The 14,012-nt window shown below is 56.4% G+C and overlaps 5 protein-coding genes across 5 annotated transcripts; 2 read left to right on the plus strand and 3 right to left on the minus strand.

Annotated features, from left to right (window-relative positions):
* Nucleotides 1-772: 772 nt before the first annotated feature.
* BGZ61DRAFT_363461 (uncharacterized protein) lies at nt 773-2,714 on the plus strand (the record flags this gene model as incomplete). The annotated part of the gene is made up of 3 exons (XM_046241437.1): nt 773-905; nt 994-1,112; nt 1,224-2,714. 3 exons carry the CDS (start codon nt 773-775, stop codon nt 2,712-2,714), a joined length of 1,743 nt encoding a protein of 580 aa, XP_046098934.1.
* Nucleotides 2,715-4,215: 1,501 nt separating this feature from the next.
* Nucleotides 4,216-4,998, minus strand: BGZ61DRAFT_537220 (uncharacterized protein; the record flags this gene model as incomplete). Its single annotated transcript, XM_046254502.1, has 4 exons — nt 4,216-4,262; nt 4,316-4,445; nt 4,525-4,542; nt 4,780-4,998. 4 exons carry the CDS (start codon nt 4,996-4,998, stop codon nt 4,216-4,218), a joined length of 414 nt encoding a protein of 137 aa, XP_046098935.1.
* A 1,558-nt stretch (nt 4,999-6,556) lies between these two features.
* On the plus strand, nt 6,557-7,894 carry BGZ61DRAFT_537221 (uncharacterized protein; the record flags this gene model as incomplete). The annotated part of the gene is made up of 1 exon (XM_046254503.1): nt 6,557-7,894. The coding sequence occupies one exon, from the start codon at nt 6,557-6,559 to the stop codon at nt 7,892-7,894; it is 1,338 nt and encodes a 445-aa protein (XP_046098936.1).
* Nucleotides 7,895-8,053: 159 nt separating this feature from the next.
* Nucleotides 8,054-9,803, minus strand: BGZ61DRAFT_459607 (uncharacterized protein). Its single transcript, XM_046246932.1, has 5 exons — nt 9,260-9,803; nt 9,169-9,196; nt 9,010-9,102; nt 8,744-8,942; nt 8,054-8,554 (listed from the first exon to the last, which is right to left on the minus strand). Exons 1-5 carry the CDS (start codon nt 9,550-9,552, stop codon nt 8,478-8,480), a joined length of 690 nt encoding a protein of 229 aa, XP_046098937.1. The 5' UTR covers nt 9,553-9,803; the 3' UTR covers nt 8,054-8,477.
* Nucleotides 9,804-10,048: 245 nt separating this feature from the next.
* BGZ61DRAFT_362988 (uncharacterized protein) lies at nt 10,049-11,833 on the minus strand (the record flags this gene model as incomplete). The annotated part of the gene is made up of 2 exons (XM_046241398.1): nt 10,049-11,634; nt 11,707-11,833. The coding sequence occupies 2 exons, from the start codon at nt 11,831-11,833 to the stop codon at nt 10,049-10,051; spliced, it is 1,713 nt and encodes a 570-aa protein (XP_046098938.1).
* Nucleotides 11,834-14,012: the final 2,179 nt, after the last annotated feature.

Below are 14,012 nucleotides of genomic sequence, written 5' to 3' on the forward strand. Positions count from 1 at the left end.
GCCGACGAACTAGCGGGCCAACCCCTCCAAGCCCCCGCCGAGGTGCCCTGGATTGCCCCTACGTTACAGCGCGACAGCGCTACAGCGGCCGGCTCGGCTGAGAATAGTGACCTAATCGTGCAGTTGGAGGTTGCCAGCTGACTGCGGTTTGATGCAAGCAACGACTACTGGCACCATCGTGCCTGCCACTTTCCCTTCGCTGCAGGACCTTCCCTCCCAATTCCGCTCTTCTCTTCCTGCAACTCCAAAAACACCAAGGAATCTCTCCCTCTCCAACATCATCATCCTCCCGACCACGACATCGCCGTCATCCGCGCCATCTCACGCACGAGACCCCGGTCAGCCATCAAACTGGGGGTTGACTCGCGACTGCTACACTACGGCCGCTATACCACCACCACTAATACATATACGTACCACGCCCGGGATCGACCAGGTCCGTCGCTCAGTCCCTCCGTCCGTCGTCCGCTCCAGTCGCTCGCCCGCCCAGAACAGACGTCCAGGCCGCACGCAAGCAACAGCGCCCGCCATTTTACCCCCACCTTGCGCCCACCACCGCCCTCCACGAGCCGTCCAACGAGCCCTTCCAAAAGCGCGCGAGCGAGCGACCCTCTTTGCCGCCCGCTCCGCCGCCGCATTCACGCAGCCCTCATCTGAGCCGCTGCCTTCCGATCTTGCTCCTCCTCCGCCTCTACTTCCCTTTCCCCTTTCCTCCTACACCACCCCGCCTAGGCGCCTCCACCGATCCCAGACGTCGCCTTCTGCTCCCACGATGCCCGAATATCGTCACGCCCGGAGCGGTAGCCTCAACAACGTCTCGTCGTCGTCCAACGGAGCCCAGGCCACGCCTATGGCTCCCGCCGCTGCCACCACCCCCCGCTTCGATGGGCCCCGAAGCCCTCCGAGTACGTTGCACACGACCCCCGCGACGAGCCATCGCTCTCTGTCGCAATTCCCTTGTCCCACCCAAACTGACCCAGCTCATCATGACAGACACCGCCCACGTTCCGTGCAAATTCTTTCGCCAGGGCGCCTGCCAGGCCGGCAATGCCTGTCCGTTTAGCCATGACCTTGGTGCCGCCGCCGAGAACGTCTGCAAATACTTTGCAAAGGTGGGTGCGCCATATCACCGTCGCCCTCATGGCACCCGCCACTGGCAGCCACCATTTCCAAGTCCCCTCCCCGAAAACGCGTCAAATCTAACAATTGCCTTTATCGCACAGGGAAACTGTAAATTCGGCCCCAAATGCGCCAACATCCACGTCCTTCCCGACGGCCGACGCATCAACTACGGCAAGAATGGCGTTACGATAGGTACCTCGCCCATCAGTCTGGCTGGCCGGGCCAACCCCGCCTCGGCACAGAACCAACCCTCCACCAGCGCCCTCACCACCTCTCTCTACCACGCCGATGCCCCCGCGTACACGTCGGCCTTTCCTTTCGATGAGCCGCAGCACAGCTTGGGTCGCCAGCCCAGCCTCGAGAATGGCCTACCCACCATCGACATGTCGTACACTAGCTCCGCCTATGGCTCGCCTCGGGATGAAGAGTCGAACCGCTTTGGCCTGGGTCTGTCTCCCGTCAACAAGGGTTTGTCGGTCCTGGATGCTCCTCTCCCCGCTTCATTCGATTCCAATGGCATCTCCAACGCCGCCCGATTCCCTGCTGCTCCATGGCCCTCTTCGGTTCCCAACAAGTTCGGCCTCGAGTCTCCCTCGCAGTCTCTCAGCAACGCCAAGGATTCGCGCACCTCTGAGACGCTCAAGCTTCTTCACACCTCCGCCTTTGGCTCTTCTGAGCATCTGATCGCCCCCATTCCCAACAGCCCGCCCAGCTCCCACCAAAGCAATGTCGACGAGTATTTCGGCAAGCGAGCTATGCACTCGTCCCGATTCTCGAAGCCAAGAATGCTCAGCTCCAGCATGCCCAAGACATCTATCGATAGAGACTGGGAGTCCGAGTTCGTCTTTGGTGATGATGACGACACCCTCCCCGAAAACTATGTCCCTGAGAATCTGCAGGACCTGTTGACACCCGCTGAAAAGGCACGCAGGGGTTCGATGCGAGCTGACGGCGACGCCGGCCTAGAAAGTCTCAGCAAGTACGGCAGCCCCATTGGAACAAGCCCTAGTAGATGGGGACCCATGTTCCAAAGACAAAAGGAGGAGGAGGATCTCAGTCGGTCGGCGCGAGGTTCCATATCGGCCTTTGGTCATGTTGGCAGCCCATTGCGAAACTCGATTCTCGCCCAGGAGATGAACAACGCCAATGGCTTGGTTCGCCCATCTTCGCTGCGCAGCGCTAGCGATTCCATGTCAATGCTCTCTCAGCAACTCCAGCGCAACCACCTCGATGACACCGTGGGTGGGTCCAGCCCTTTGCTCCACCCCTCAGCCGCTCGGGGCGCCGTAAGTGCCATCAGCCCAATCAGCCCCATTGGCAAGGAACGCGGCATGGAGCGCCACGTTTCTAGCGGTAGCATCAGCTCGGCCATGAACGGACGGTTCACCACTCCCATCAATGAGGATGATGAGATGTTCCACATGGAAGGTATGGAGGAGGATGGCGAGACGTCCACGGCTGCCAAGACCCCGAAGCGAGTATCGGGTAGCTTGGGCATGTCCTGGGGCAGTTATGCCGGTGTTGTTTCCGGCAAGAGCTCCACCAACGGAACCAAGGGACCAAGGGACTCCGTGCCTGTTAGCGGTCGATGATGAACCGTGGTGCGCAAGTTCTTACAAGAACGCCTGCCCTCGGCTCGGGTGGACAACCGATTCATGCTTTGAGCGGCAACTGATAGACACGATCAAGGAAATAAAGCTTACGAGCTACGACATATGAACCAACATCATCAACAGCTATGCGACACCGTTGCATTTCCTCGGACACAGAGCACGCAGATTTGCATAACCAGGTGGCTCTTCATTTTGCAGCATTGGCCCTTTAACGGAAAGAGAAAATCAGGTGTTTTTCGTTGCAAGCCTTTGGCCCCGGACTCCCAAAAGGATATAGGATACACGGCATGGAGTTGATCCCTGTTTTATTTTTATTTCATCTTATTGTTATTGTTATCATTTTAGGTTTGGAGGAGTTTTGTCTTTTTTTCTTCATTGCTTCGCCAAATGGGGTGGCCATCTACACTCGACATGCCAGAGCAGTCGGAGCCTGATATGTTGCATTTCATGAATCTATCTACTCGTTGCCATGTAGGGCTCCTCGGTAGCTCTCATGGCGGATGTTGGTGATGATGGAGGCGCATACAGCGACAGCCGTCAGCTTCTGAGTGATGGGAGTCGGATCGGGTATGGTGTTTGAGGGTTTCTGGATTCCCCAAAAAAGAAACATTTGAGATAACAGGAGAAGGCGAAGAAATCAGTTTGCTTAAGAGCAGGGGTTGTGCAATGAAGCGGAGAGCATGTATCGCACGTATACTTGTACAGAGGAAGAACATTTGAAGAGACTTTGACTACGTATCCTGAGGTGTATCATAGACAGACGATGGTGAAGTGAGTGAACTTTGGGTTCAATTGTGCGTTAGTATATTGTCATTCGCCAAGGGGAATGCAACAATGCAACTCAAGCTTCTTGAGATAAATACTTTACCGTCCGTGTTTGACCCATTGATCGGAGATCTTGGTTGGAAGTGATAAAAGGGCTGGATGTCAACAGAGACCGTCATAGCCCACTCCATCCACATAACAGGAAACATGTACATGGCAAGCCGAACACAAATGAGCCAAACATGTCAAGAGGTGAGCAAAATGTTTCTATACACTAGTACAAGGTAGCCACAGCGGTGAGTAATAGCCATTAGTCCCCGGACATGAAAACCCAGGGCAAAGGGCCACGACGCTTCACGATTCCCTCGAGGCCGCTCGCCAGCTTCAACTTGAGATGTCGGTTTCACACGTTGCTAGAGGGGGGAAATTGGGTCCATGTCAACCAAAAACAAAACACAAATCTCCCCTCCCTTCAACTACTCCCCCGCCCGTCGTCGTCGTCCTCTATCCTCCACATTTCTCTCCTCGAAAAAACCCCGCTCGGTTTCAACCCGAGAAGATGGTGACGCGCCGGCAGCCCCTCCCCTGTCGGCGCCTTTGCACAAGAGGTTTTGTTTTTTTGTGCTCCCAACATGTCTAAGTAAGATGCAAGGGGGGTTTTTTCCTGCTTTGGGGTTTTTAATTGTACAAGGGGGAGGTATGGGGTGGGGAGAGTTTAGTTGGCGTCGGGCTGCTTGAGGATGTACTCGACGGCGTTCTCGACTAGAGGGAGTTAGTTGGTTGATTGTGTCGGAGGCAAAGATGGCAAAACATACCGGAGTGGATGGCGTCGGCGTCCTTGTCGGGGATCTCGATGCTGAACTCCTCCTCGATGGCCATGACGACCTCAACGGTGTCCAGGCTGTCGAGACCGAGGTCGTTGGCGAAGTGAGCAGTGCCCTTGATCTATTAACGGGGGTTAGATGGAGGTTCCTTGGTTCGGGGTGGAGGGGCGAGTAGAGGGGAGGTGTTCTCGAAGACGTACGTTGGCGATATCGTTGACCTATGATGGAGCGGTTAGCTTCTGTGTTGAGGAGCAGGGTGGGAGAGGCGGATAAGACGTCTGGATGGTGGTTGGAGGCGGAGAGTAGTGAAGACGACACTTGTAGCATCGTCCCATACTACTGCCTCATATACACTCATACATCCGACATGTAGCCATCGACACAGTCGAATTGACCGACCACATGTCGCGCCTCCGCATCTCTCCCAGCTCAACATGGAGGGGGTGGCGGCTCACCTTGTCAAAGCCCTGCAGCAAGCTCACGATGCGGCCCTCGACCTCGTCCTTGTTGAGAGCACCGCCGGCGCTGTACATCCGCACGGCCTGGAAGCTCTGGATCTTGGGCATGACGGAGGCCCGGGGCGCGGCGGCGAAGGCGGTCCTTTGCGCGGCGACGACCGGTCGGATGGCGGCACGGGCGGCCGAGGCGGAGCGGAGGACGGCGGAGCGGAACATTGTGTAAAATGCGGCGGGGGGGCAGCTTCTCAATTGGGAGGTTGCTGGAGGGCGGGCGAGATGGCGAGGAGCGGGTTTGGCGGAGGGAGCTTGAGGGGGGGGGGGCAAGTTCGGTCAAAGTGGTGATGATAAATTTCTCGTTGCTGTTCGGGTCACGGAGAGTCGGAGCTAGCTGGGATTGGCGCGTCACGTGGTTGCGTTTTCTCGGCCTGTACGTACCTTGCCGGGGGAAAAGGCCGAGTACGTCAGTGGAACGCTGGCTTGTCATTGGATCGCCGTTCCCGAGGGTAGTTCTTGAGAGCGGGATGCGAGTTTAGGTACGGGGTTAGCAGGGTTGAGGGAATGAAGTGACTTTGAAAATTACATGGTGACTTTTTAAATCATATATTTGGTACATTCAAATTTCCTTGTATTTTTAGAGCTCGTTCTGGGCGTTCAATTGTTGTGCACATCTCGACCCCCGGCTCATTCCCCCATGTTTCGCCAAAGTCAGCACAATCGACTTGGCCCTCATTGGTCCCACTTGACGAGGAGCGAGTCCACGGTCTATTCGTTGGCTAGTACAGAATCCATGAGAGCATCTGGATTCTGGATTCTAATTGGCGACAAGAGGCTATATCTAGAAGGGGCTGGTTCTTTTAACATTCAACAAAGGGGCACAAAGAACCGTTCTAGACGGGCCATAAGTAAATCCCCTGGCTGCGCTTTGAGAGGGAACTATGTTTAGGTCATTGCGAAGCGCCCACTCGCCCACTCGCCGATCTACCCTGTAACTTAGAAAGTAGGGATGGTGGCGGAGATGCCCATTGCCCGCAGACTCCGTCATATGAAATATCCTGCAGATGGTATAGTTTCTCAGAAAAGATGGCATCGATTTCACTGTTTGTCAATCATTGTCTTAGTACCACTCCGTTTGCCGATTCTGTGCATCCTCGCGTGTCGATATCAAATCCCACTCCAAGACACTGGGTCTTTGTCGAACAAAGCAATCAATCGCGCACCATTACACACATTCTGAGATCCCACGTTTCAACACCCGATCGCGACGACACAGCAGCACAAGCCTGTGCCACGGAAAGGGTCGCATTCGGGGAGGCTGTGAGGCTAACTGCCGCGGCCCTATTTTCATACCTACCTACCCGCCCACCCTTGCGATGCTTAATACGAGAAGGAACCGCAGAGGGATTGCTAAAAGGATTGCCGGAAGGAGCAACTGTATCCATATTCCTAGGTACCAACAGGCCCGGCTGTGTTTCACAGTGCCTTCCTTCCCTTGTTCAAGTCTGCAACTAGGCAGGCGACAAGGAAGTTATTTCCCCACAGACGTCTCGCGACCACTCACAGCCACTTATAACCGCCAACCACACAACACAACCAACAATCACACATGTGCGCCAACCAACGTCGCAACGTCGCAACGAACAGACAAAACAGGCGATACAAAGAGGACGAACCAACAACCCGAAATAACCAAAAATAACCTCACATAACGACATATAACCCAGCTACGAACCACCTGGCACAGAATCTTCCAACCTCCAATCTCATCAACACAACCATGAAGCTCCCTTCCATCCTCGCAACAACTGCCATCGTGACAGGGGTCTCGTCCTGTCTGCTCCGGTCCGAAATCCACCCAGGAACCAGCAAAGCTCTCCTCCAAAACAGCCCAATTCAGGCTTCTCCTCGTTACGACATCCTCGTCGGTTCTGGCGATCGCTTTGCCAACGGTACACTCCCGCCCGCTGGCTTGGGCGTGCACAACCGCGACCTCAAGACCATCCTCAACCCCCGTGAGGTTGACTCGGCACTTCGGGGCCTCGCGCGCACCTTCAAGGACGTTAAGCTCTTCACACCCCCGTTCACCACCTTTGAGAATGCCTCACTCCGAGGGGCAAGCATCGGCAAAGACCCCCGCGTCTTCATCATGAGCGGCGTCCATGCCCGTGAGCGTGGTGGCCCAGACGACGTCGTCTACTTTCTGTCAGACCTCCTGCACGCCCGCACCGCGCGCTCGGGCATCAAGTACGGCGACAAGATTTACTCGCATAAGCAAGTTCTTACCGCACTCTCTGCCGGCATCGTCGTCCTGCCGCTCGTGAACCCCGACGGCGTGGCCCACGACCAGGCGACGGACTCGTGCTGGCGCAAGAACCGCAACCCCGCGAGCGCCACGGGTGTTCTGGACGCAGAAGTGGGCGTCGACTTGAACCGCAACTATGACTTCCTCTGGAACTACACCCAAGCCTTCAGCCCCAACGCCGAATTGTGGGCGGCCGCGTCTGATGACCCTGTGAGCGAAGTCTTCCACGGCACAGCGCCTTTCTCTGAACCCGAGACGCGGAACGTTGCCTGGGTGCTGGATTCCTTCCCTAGTCTGTCGTGGCTGCTCGATCTGCATTCGTATGGCGGAGCGATCTTGTTAGGCTGGGGCGACGACAACGTCCAGACGAGTGATAGTCGGCAGAACTTCACCAACAGTGCCTACGACGGGAAGCGCGGCTTCACAGGCATTGACCCCAAGGACAGCATGTACAGAGAGTACATGCAGGCCTCCGATTACACCGCTGAAACCAAATTGGCAAAGCGTATGCACTCCGCCATGGCCTCTGCGGGCGATACGCCATACACCATCCAAGAGGCAGCTTCCTTTTACCCGACATCGGGTACCAGCCCTGATTACGCCCTGAGCCGGTACTATAGTCGCCAGTGCGGCGCGGGCAAGATCCGGGGGATGACGCTCGAGTTTGGCGAGTCGAGCACCGCGGCGCCGTCGTGTCAGATGTATCCCAGCAAGAAGCAGTACCATACGTGGATGAGGGAGGTGAGCGCTGGACTGATGGAGATGTTGCTGAGCGCTGCTGAGGAGAAGGACGTCGAGACGTGGGAGTGCTGAATTTGGTGTAAAAGTCATTTGATATTAATCATCGGCTGGCTGATGATGGCGTTTAAGGTGGACGGTGTTGCGGTTAGTCTCGGTCGCTGCATTACCTTATTAGGGTCAGCTGAATGTACGATAGAATCATCGTGAGCTTTAGACTCACTAAATCCAATTGATGGCCAATTCCACCGACTGTTCCTTGGTGTTAGCACATGTGTCCAAGCATCTCGTAGTTGAAGACAACCCATGACCTCCTCCGCTCAACCAGCCTCACGCACCAAACACAAGAATGAAATGACCAGTGACAAAGGGCTTTTGAGCTCTAGATTATATACACACTCTGCACCTCGCCGTCCAGATGCCGCCCAACCCCATCGCCCGGTGCCAGCTGTCCGCTGTGCAATGTCCATCTGCAATTGGCAAAAGACAAATATGTTGTTGTTTGTTGCTGCTGCTGCTCCCGCTGCCGCTGCCGCCTCCCTCCGCCTGGAACAAAAAATCCTACAACGACGAGATACCAGATACAAATAAACCTAAAGGAACAAAACAAGATGTATGTCGTCGTGATTTTTCTTCTGTTCTTCTCCCCATTCTTGGTTTATCGGTAAGGGGCGTCCGCTCGGATGGCGGCTGCGAGCTCGGGCTCCCACTTGTCGCCGTTGGAAAGGAGTTTCTCTGTTGATGGGTTGTTAGCCGAGGGTGGTTCTTGGCAAAACCGCGCATCTCGGAGCTGGGCTGCTTGAACGGCGAAGCTCACGGAGAATGCCCGGGAGACGATGGATTAGATAAAAAAAGGCAATTGGAATCCATTGAGGGCCATTCGTCGGGGAATTGGGAGAGAAGAGGGAATAAAGAAAAACACACCCTTGTTGTACAGCAGCTCTTCTCTCGTCTCGGTAGCGTACTCGGCGTTGGGGCTTTCGACAATGGCGTCGACGGGGCACGACTCCTGGCAGAAGCCGCAGTAGATGCACTTGGTCATGTCGATATCGTAGCGGGTGGTTCGTCGGGAGCCGTCGGCTCGCTCCTCGGCCTCGATGGTGATGGCTTGGGCGGGGCAGATCTGAGGAGGGTCAGTACAGGAGGTCCACCACGGGTTGTCGGAATTGGGACGGCAAGGGAAGTCGTACAGCTTCGCAGAGCTTGCAGGCAATGCAGCGCTCTTCACCCGAGGGGTATCGTCGGAGGGCGTGCTCGCCTCGGAATCGGGGGGAGATGGGACCCTGGGATATCAATCAGTCCACCGGTCGGTCCGAGCGGAAGCTCTCCGCGGGCCATGTCTCGCATACCTTCTCGAAGGGGTAGTAAATGGTGTAGCTATTCTGTCGTCAGCACTTCGTCCCAGATATCCAGGCGGTCGTGGTTCGTTTGGCAACATACGGTGGTCGGAAAAACTGCTCGAGCAGGAGGTACATTCCCCTCGCCATCTCGGTCATGAGGAAAAACTTGCCCATGCGGTCGAGGGTGCTTTCGTTGTCCCAGGTCCAGGTGACCTTCCTGCTCGTGCGGAAGTTGGCGGGCGGGGGTCCGTTCGGGGTCGCGTAGCCGCGCGAGGCCTGGCGGGCGACGAGCATCCGGGCGGCGATGAGGGCGGCGCTGCTGCTGGAGGCGGCCGCCCGGGGGAGCTGTCGGCGCGCGAGCATGGCGGTGGTAGCCTGCAGAGCCGGCGCCATGGCGAGGGAGAGTTGAGCGGAGGGGCGAGGGCAATTGACGGGAGGCCAATTGGGCGGGATGCGGGCGAGGCGGAGGCGAGAGGGCGGGAGGCGAGGTTTTGTTCCGTCGTTCGTGATGTGTCGGCTTGGGAAAGTTGCTCAGGCCCCAGGCGGGATTACATTGCTGGGCAGATGATTGGTGCTCGCATGCCGCGTGACTTGTCACGTGCAGCACCAGACTCAACCGACCAATGTACATTGTCGGATCAACAACACCACGATGCTTTTAGCAATTTGCAATTGACAATAATTGACTCATTAAAACACATCAAAAGACTCATAATAAGCTAAAAGCGATCCCAGAGTGACACCAAAATGATCAATTCATTATCCGTGACCCCATGTAGTCGTTACGTCGTGCTGCTCCTTGCGGGTATACATGTCTATCCAAACATCACAGCGCCGGTACTATCATCCATTCCATTCCAAGCCATTAACTTTCAACCAAAGCAGTCACTTAAAAGCTCTTCTCCCAAGCTCCCCACCAAATGCCCATGTTGGCCGCCACCACCAAATCCAGCATCTTCAGACCGTCGGGGTAAATGATTAGCTTCCCCATCTTGGCTCGCTTTCCGCGGTTGCCGCCTCCGGCCTTTTCCTTGCCGAGGTTCACATCGAACGGCGATATCATGCCGTCGTCGTAGTCGTTGTTGTTGTTTCTATTAGTTTTCTCATCAAGCTTCTGAAGGAGCTTGTTGAAGTGCCCCTGGACTTGCGACTTGACTTCCTCGCGCCCCTCAGGGGACTTGAAGAGCTCTACGCTCGGCAGGTTGAAGCGCAGCTCACTGAGGGCCATCGCTCCTACCAACTGCTGAGGAATGGGAACTCCTTGATCGACTAGAGTATTCAGCGCCGGCTTGTCGTCGTGCAAAATGTGATAGCATCGGACACTGCGACCGGTGGTTCCAGTCCGGAACTCGCATCTCCCGTTCCACGGACTGGTAAAGACATATCCGCGGGGTCTCATTCCCGGGCCTGGCTGTCCCAGAGCAGTCTGTGGTTCAGGGGTTAGCTCTGTAGAGCCAGTTGAGTCCACCGATGCCACGCTTCCATGCCGACGATGTTCAGACCGAGGTTCGTTCCACTTCTCCTTCCAATTGGACGACCAAGACTTTGCGTAACTCATAAGAACCTGCCTCGAAAGCACAGCACCTTCGTTTCGGGGAACCCTTGCGTCTGCTGGGATTCCATCACCAGGGCCATTATCGAAGCTCTTCCTCACGGGCATATTGCGGAACCTGCCGTAACCCAAAGTCTCGATTTGGATATTGATCGGAGGATTTGCGGCAGGAGTCGTCGTAGACTGGACTGGTGGCACATTGGGAAGAAATGGGCCGAATTCGTCCTGCTCGACCGCTGGTGCTTCCGACTGGTAGGATGAGACATGACCGACGTTCCACTGGTTTCCGGTGCTCGGATCCCGACGGATCAGAGCCAGCGTGAATGGGTTGGTGAAAGAAGTCTCTCCTTGCTTCCTCGGTGACGGAGACCGACTCGCGTGGCTCTGTCTCCGAGGACCTGATGCATGAGCGGGAACTCGCTCTCCGTCTAGCTGAGGGTATGCAGGAAGTGGCTTGTCGGTGTTGGGAGTGGCAGGAGTCCTCATGGTTCTGGGGCCAAGGGGTCTCCGAGATACAGTCGCCGTACGGCGTATAGACGAAGCCTGCGGCCTTGGGTCAGAGTCTTGGGCGTCGAGGCTGAATCGAACCTCTTGTTCACGAGACGGGGCCGAGCGACCGGCATCGTATGAGGAGCTGACAGTGTGACCACGGGCTCGCCTCGGGTTCTGGTTCTCGTCGCCAGGGAGAGGAAGGAAATCGCGGCTCGAGGGGAGGGGTTTGGCGGTCTCGGGGAGGGGCTTTCTGGGAATGTTCCTGGCGGAGGAACCCTCGTCGCTGGATGATCGGAAGCCGTCATCAAAAGTCGCGGCCGGAGCGGAGAGATCCGAGGACGGCGCCTCTAGGTGGATATAGTAGAGCGAGCTGGCGACATCTTCGGCGGAGACGATTTTGAGCTGGGGTTTGAAGGGGGAGAGGATGACATCTAAGACGCAGTTTTGTTAGTGTTACAGTATGGAGGGGCACGGAGTAGCGTGTAGATTTCTGGGCATCATACCTCGAGTGCCAGGAACGCGGGAGATGTAGAGGACCAAGGGATCTTGTCGCTCGTCTGTCGGGTTAATAGGATACTGCGGCGGGTTGGCCGCGAGGTTGTTGACGGAGGTGAGAGAGCGGGCCTCCATTTCAGGGTTGGTGTAAGGCGCAAGGTGTGAGGTGCAAGGTGGACGTGGGGGGGAATTTGTGGTGGAGTCGTGTCGCAGTGAGGGGAGACCGAGAGCGAGCGCAGAGGGGGGAACAGTGATTAATAAAGAATATTAATCCACTGCCCTCACACGGATTCCTCCCCGAAACCGGCTGTTTTCTTTACCGGCGTTTTGCAATGCTTTTTGTTGAACGCTTTGCGAGAGAGGAGGAAAGGGATGCCGGTAAAAATAGGACAAAGCCTGGTGACGATTAAATAGTGATGAGCGAGGGCGAGGGCGAGTGTGGCAGTGGCTGGTAGCGGGCTCCCTTGGGCAAGAGGGCGACTGATATTCAACAACGAGCGAACCGACGACGTGGCACGAGCGAAGGGGGGCGTATATGAGTTTCTTGGCGGAAGGGAGGGAGACGGACTCCAGGGAGATAATAAAGAATCACCAGAAGACGACAGCGGACAGGGGAATAATAAAAGAAAGTCGCAGGGACAGATGGTAGAGAGGGTCGAGACAGTATGGCGCAGACGGCGAAAATTCAACGTCAGCCGGCGGGGGCTGTGCCTTTTTGGCGTCGACGACAGACAGGGTGGCTCTGATGCGCAGAAACAGCAGGAAAACACAGCGAAGCCCGCCAAGCCCAGCTAAGCCAGAGTGTAATGCTGCTTTGCTTTGCGTGCTTTGCGTGCTATTCCAGACGTCCCGGGGTAGGTAAGTTACTTAGGATGGACGCACCCTGCTTGGCGGCCGGCCGGGTCTTGGCAGGGTCCCGTCCGGCCCGCGGCGTGCGAAGCAGAATAGAAGTCAGTGGTGCTTTGACGGTGTTTGGTTGACCTGCGCCCCGAGCAAGCGCCAGCTCAGCTCAGCTCAGCAAGCATCAGCGGCCTTTTGGGTGACGACGGGTTTGGGTTTGGGGGGTCGGAGGAGCATTTGCTGCAGTGGTGAGACTGGACGCCGAGAGAAATGAGGGCTGCCGGCTTCTGCCAAGAGTGTTGATGCCGGATGGGTTGATGCGTTGACGGGGCATCGGTGCCATCGTGGCCGCCCTCGTGACGTATCATTCCCGTCCACAGCCCACAGCCCACTGCGTCTAACTAAACGCTTCTAACCCAACACCGCTTCCTCAGCGGAGGGAGCTCTTTTGCTTGGTGGCCGTCGAGACGCGTCGGACGCGCACTGCCGACGTCACTTGGCGGAGCAGGGATCCATCCTGGGAGCTCTCCTAGGCGCTGCGGTGGCGGGTGGCTTGTCACGGGCACTGTGCACGCCACACCAACCCGACCACGCTGCCGGGTCCCCTGACGGCCCCGAAATAGCTGCGGCGGGTGCCTGGACCCCTAGAAGCCCGGTTAACTGGGAGCCTAACGCGGGAGAGATGCCTGGGTCGAAATACAGTGCGGGCGAGAGCTGCGGAGGGCTTCCGTAACTGTGTCAGGCTGCGACTCCGGTGCACCCACCCAGCCAAGTGCATCCCCGAAACCTCACTTGGCTGCAGCTGTAGGGCGGCCTCATTCAGGCATATACCTGGACTACGGGACAATATCAAAACAAACAAGCAAACACAAAGCCCTACAGAATTTCCCTCGTTTGATTTTCCTTCCTTTCTTGAAAACCAGCCTGTTTGTTGTCATTGTTACAGGCACGGTCCCTGTATCAGCTCTCCAGTCTCCATAGGTCCACCTCCAGCTGTCATCGTCCACCCCGACGCTAATCAATCCGTGCGCTGGTCCCGATTTCCGATATTCGCCCACGGCGCAATCCGGACACTCCACAACGCCGGCATGACCGTTTAATTAAACTGCCAGTACCGCATCAACCATGCAGTGCCCGTCTCATGAGCATTTGTCAAAAAGTTTAATAAACCCACGATGTCACACGCTCGTGCTCTCATAATTTGCCTGTTGTTTTGAGTGAGGCGCGGGTCCGAGGCATGTTGAAGTTTATTCAGACCAGCCCTGCAGTTGATGATCCGTCGCTATTAAACGGCGCAGGGAACCCCGGTCTGGAGTTGCGCTCCTCGGTGACGACGACTCTGCCAAGAGGAAGTTCACCGAATCTCCGCCTCAGCCATGACGTCTAATCATTTGCAGGGCTGAACAGAAATAAGTGGTGCCTATGCGAATACTGCCCAAGATAACGATGGGCTGGACCTCCGAATTGTCCCCAA

This window comes from Ilyonectria robusta (assembly GCF_021365365.1).
Source record: "Ilyonectria robusta strain PMI_751 chromosome Unknown BGZ61scaffold_23, whole genome shotgun sequence".
Lineage (NCBI taxonomy): Eukaryota > Fungi > Ascomycota > Sordariomycetes > Hypocreales > Nectriaceae > Ilyonectria > Ilyonectria robusta.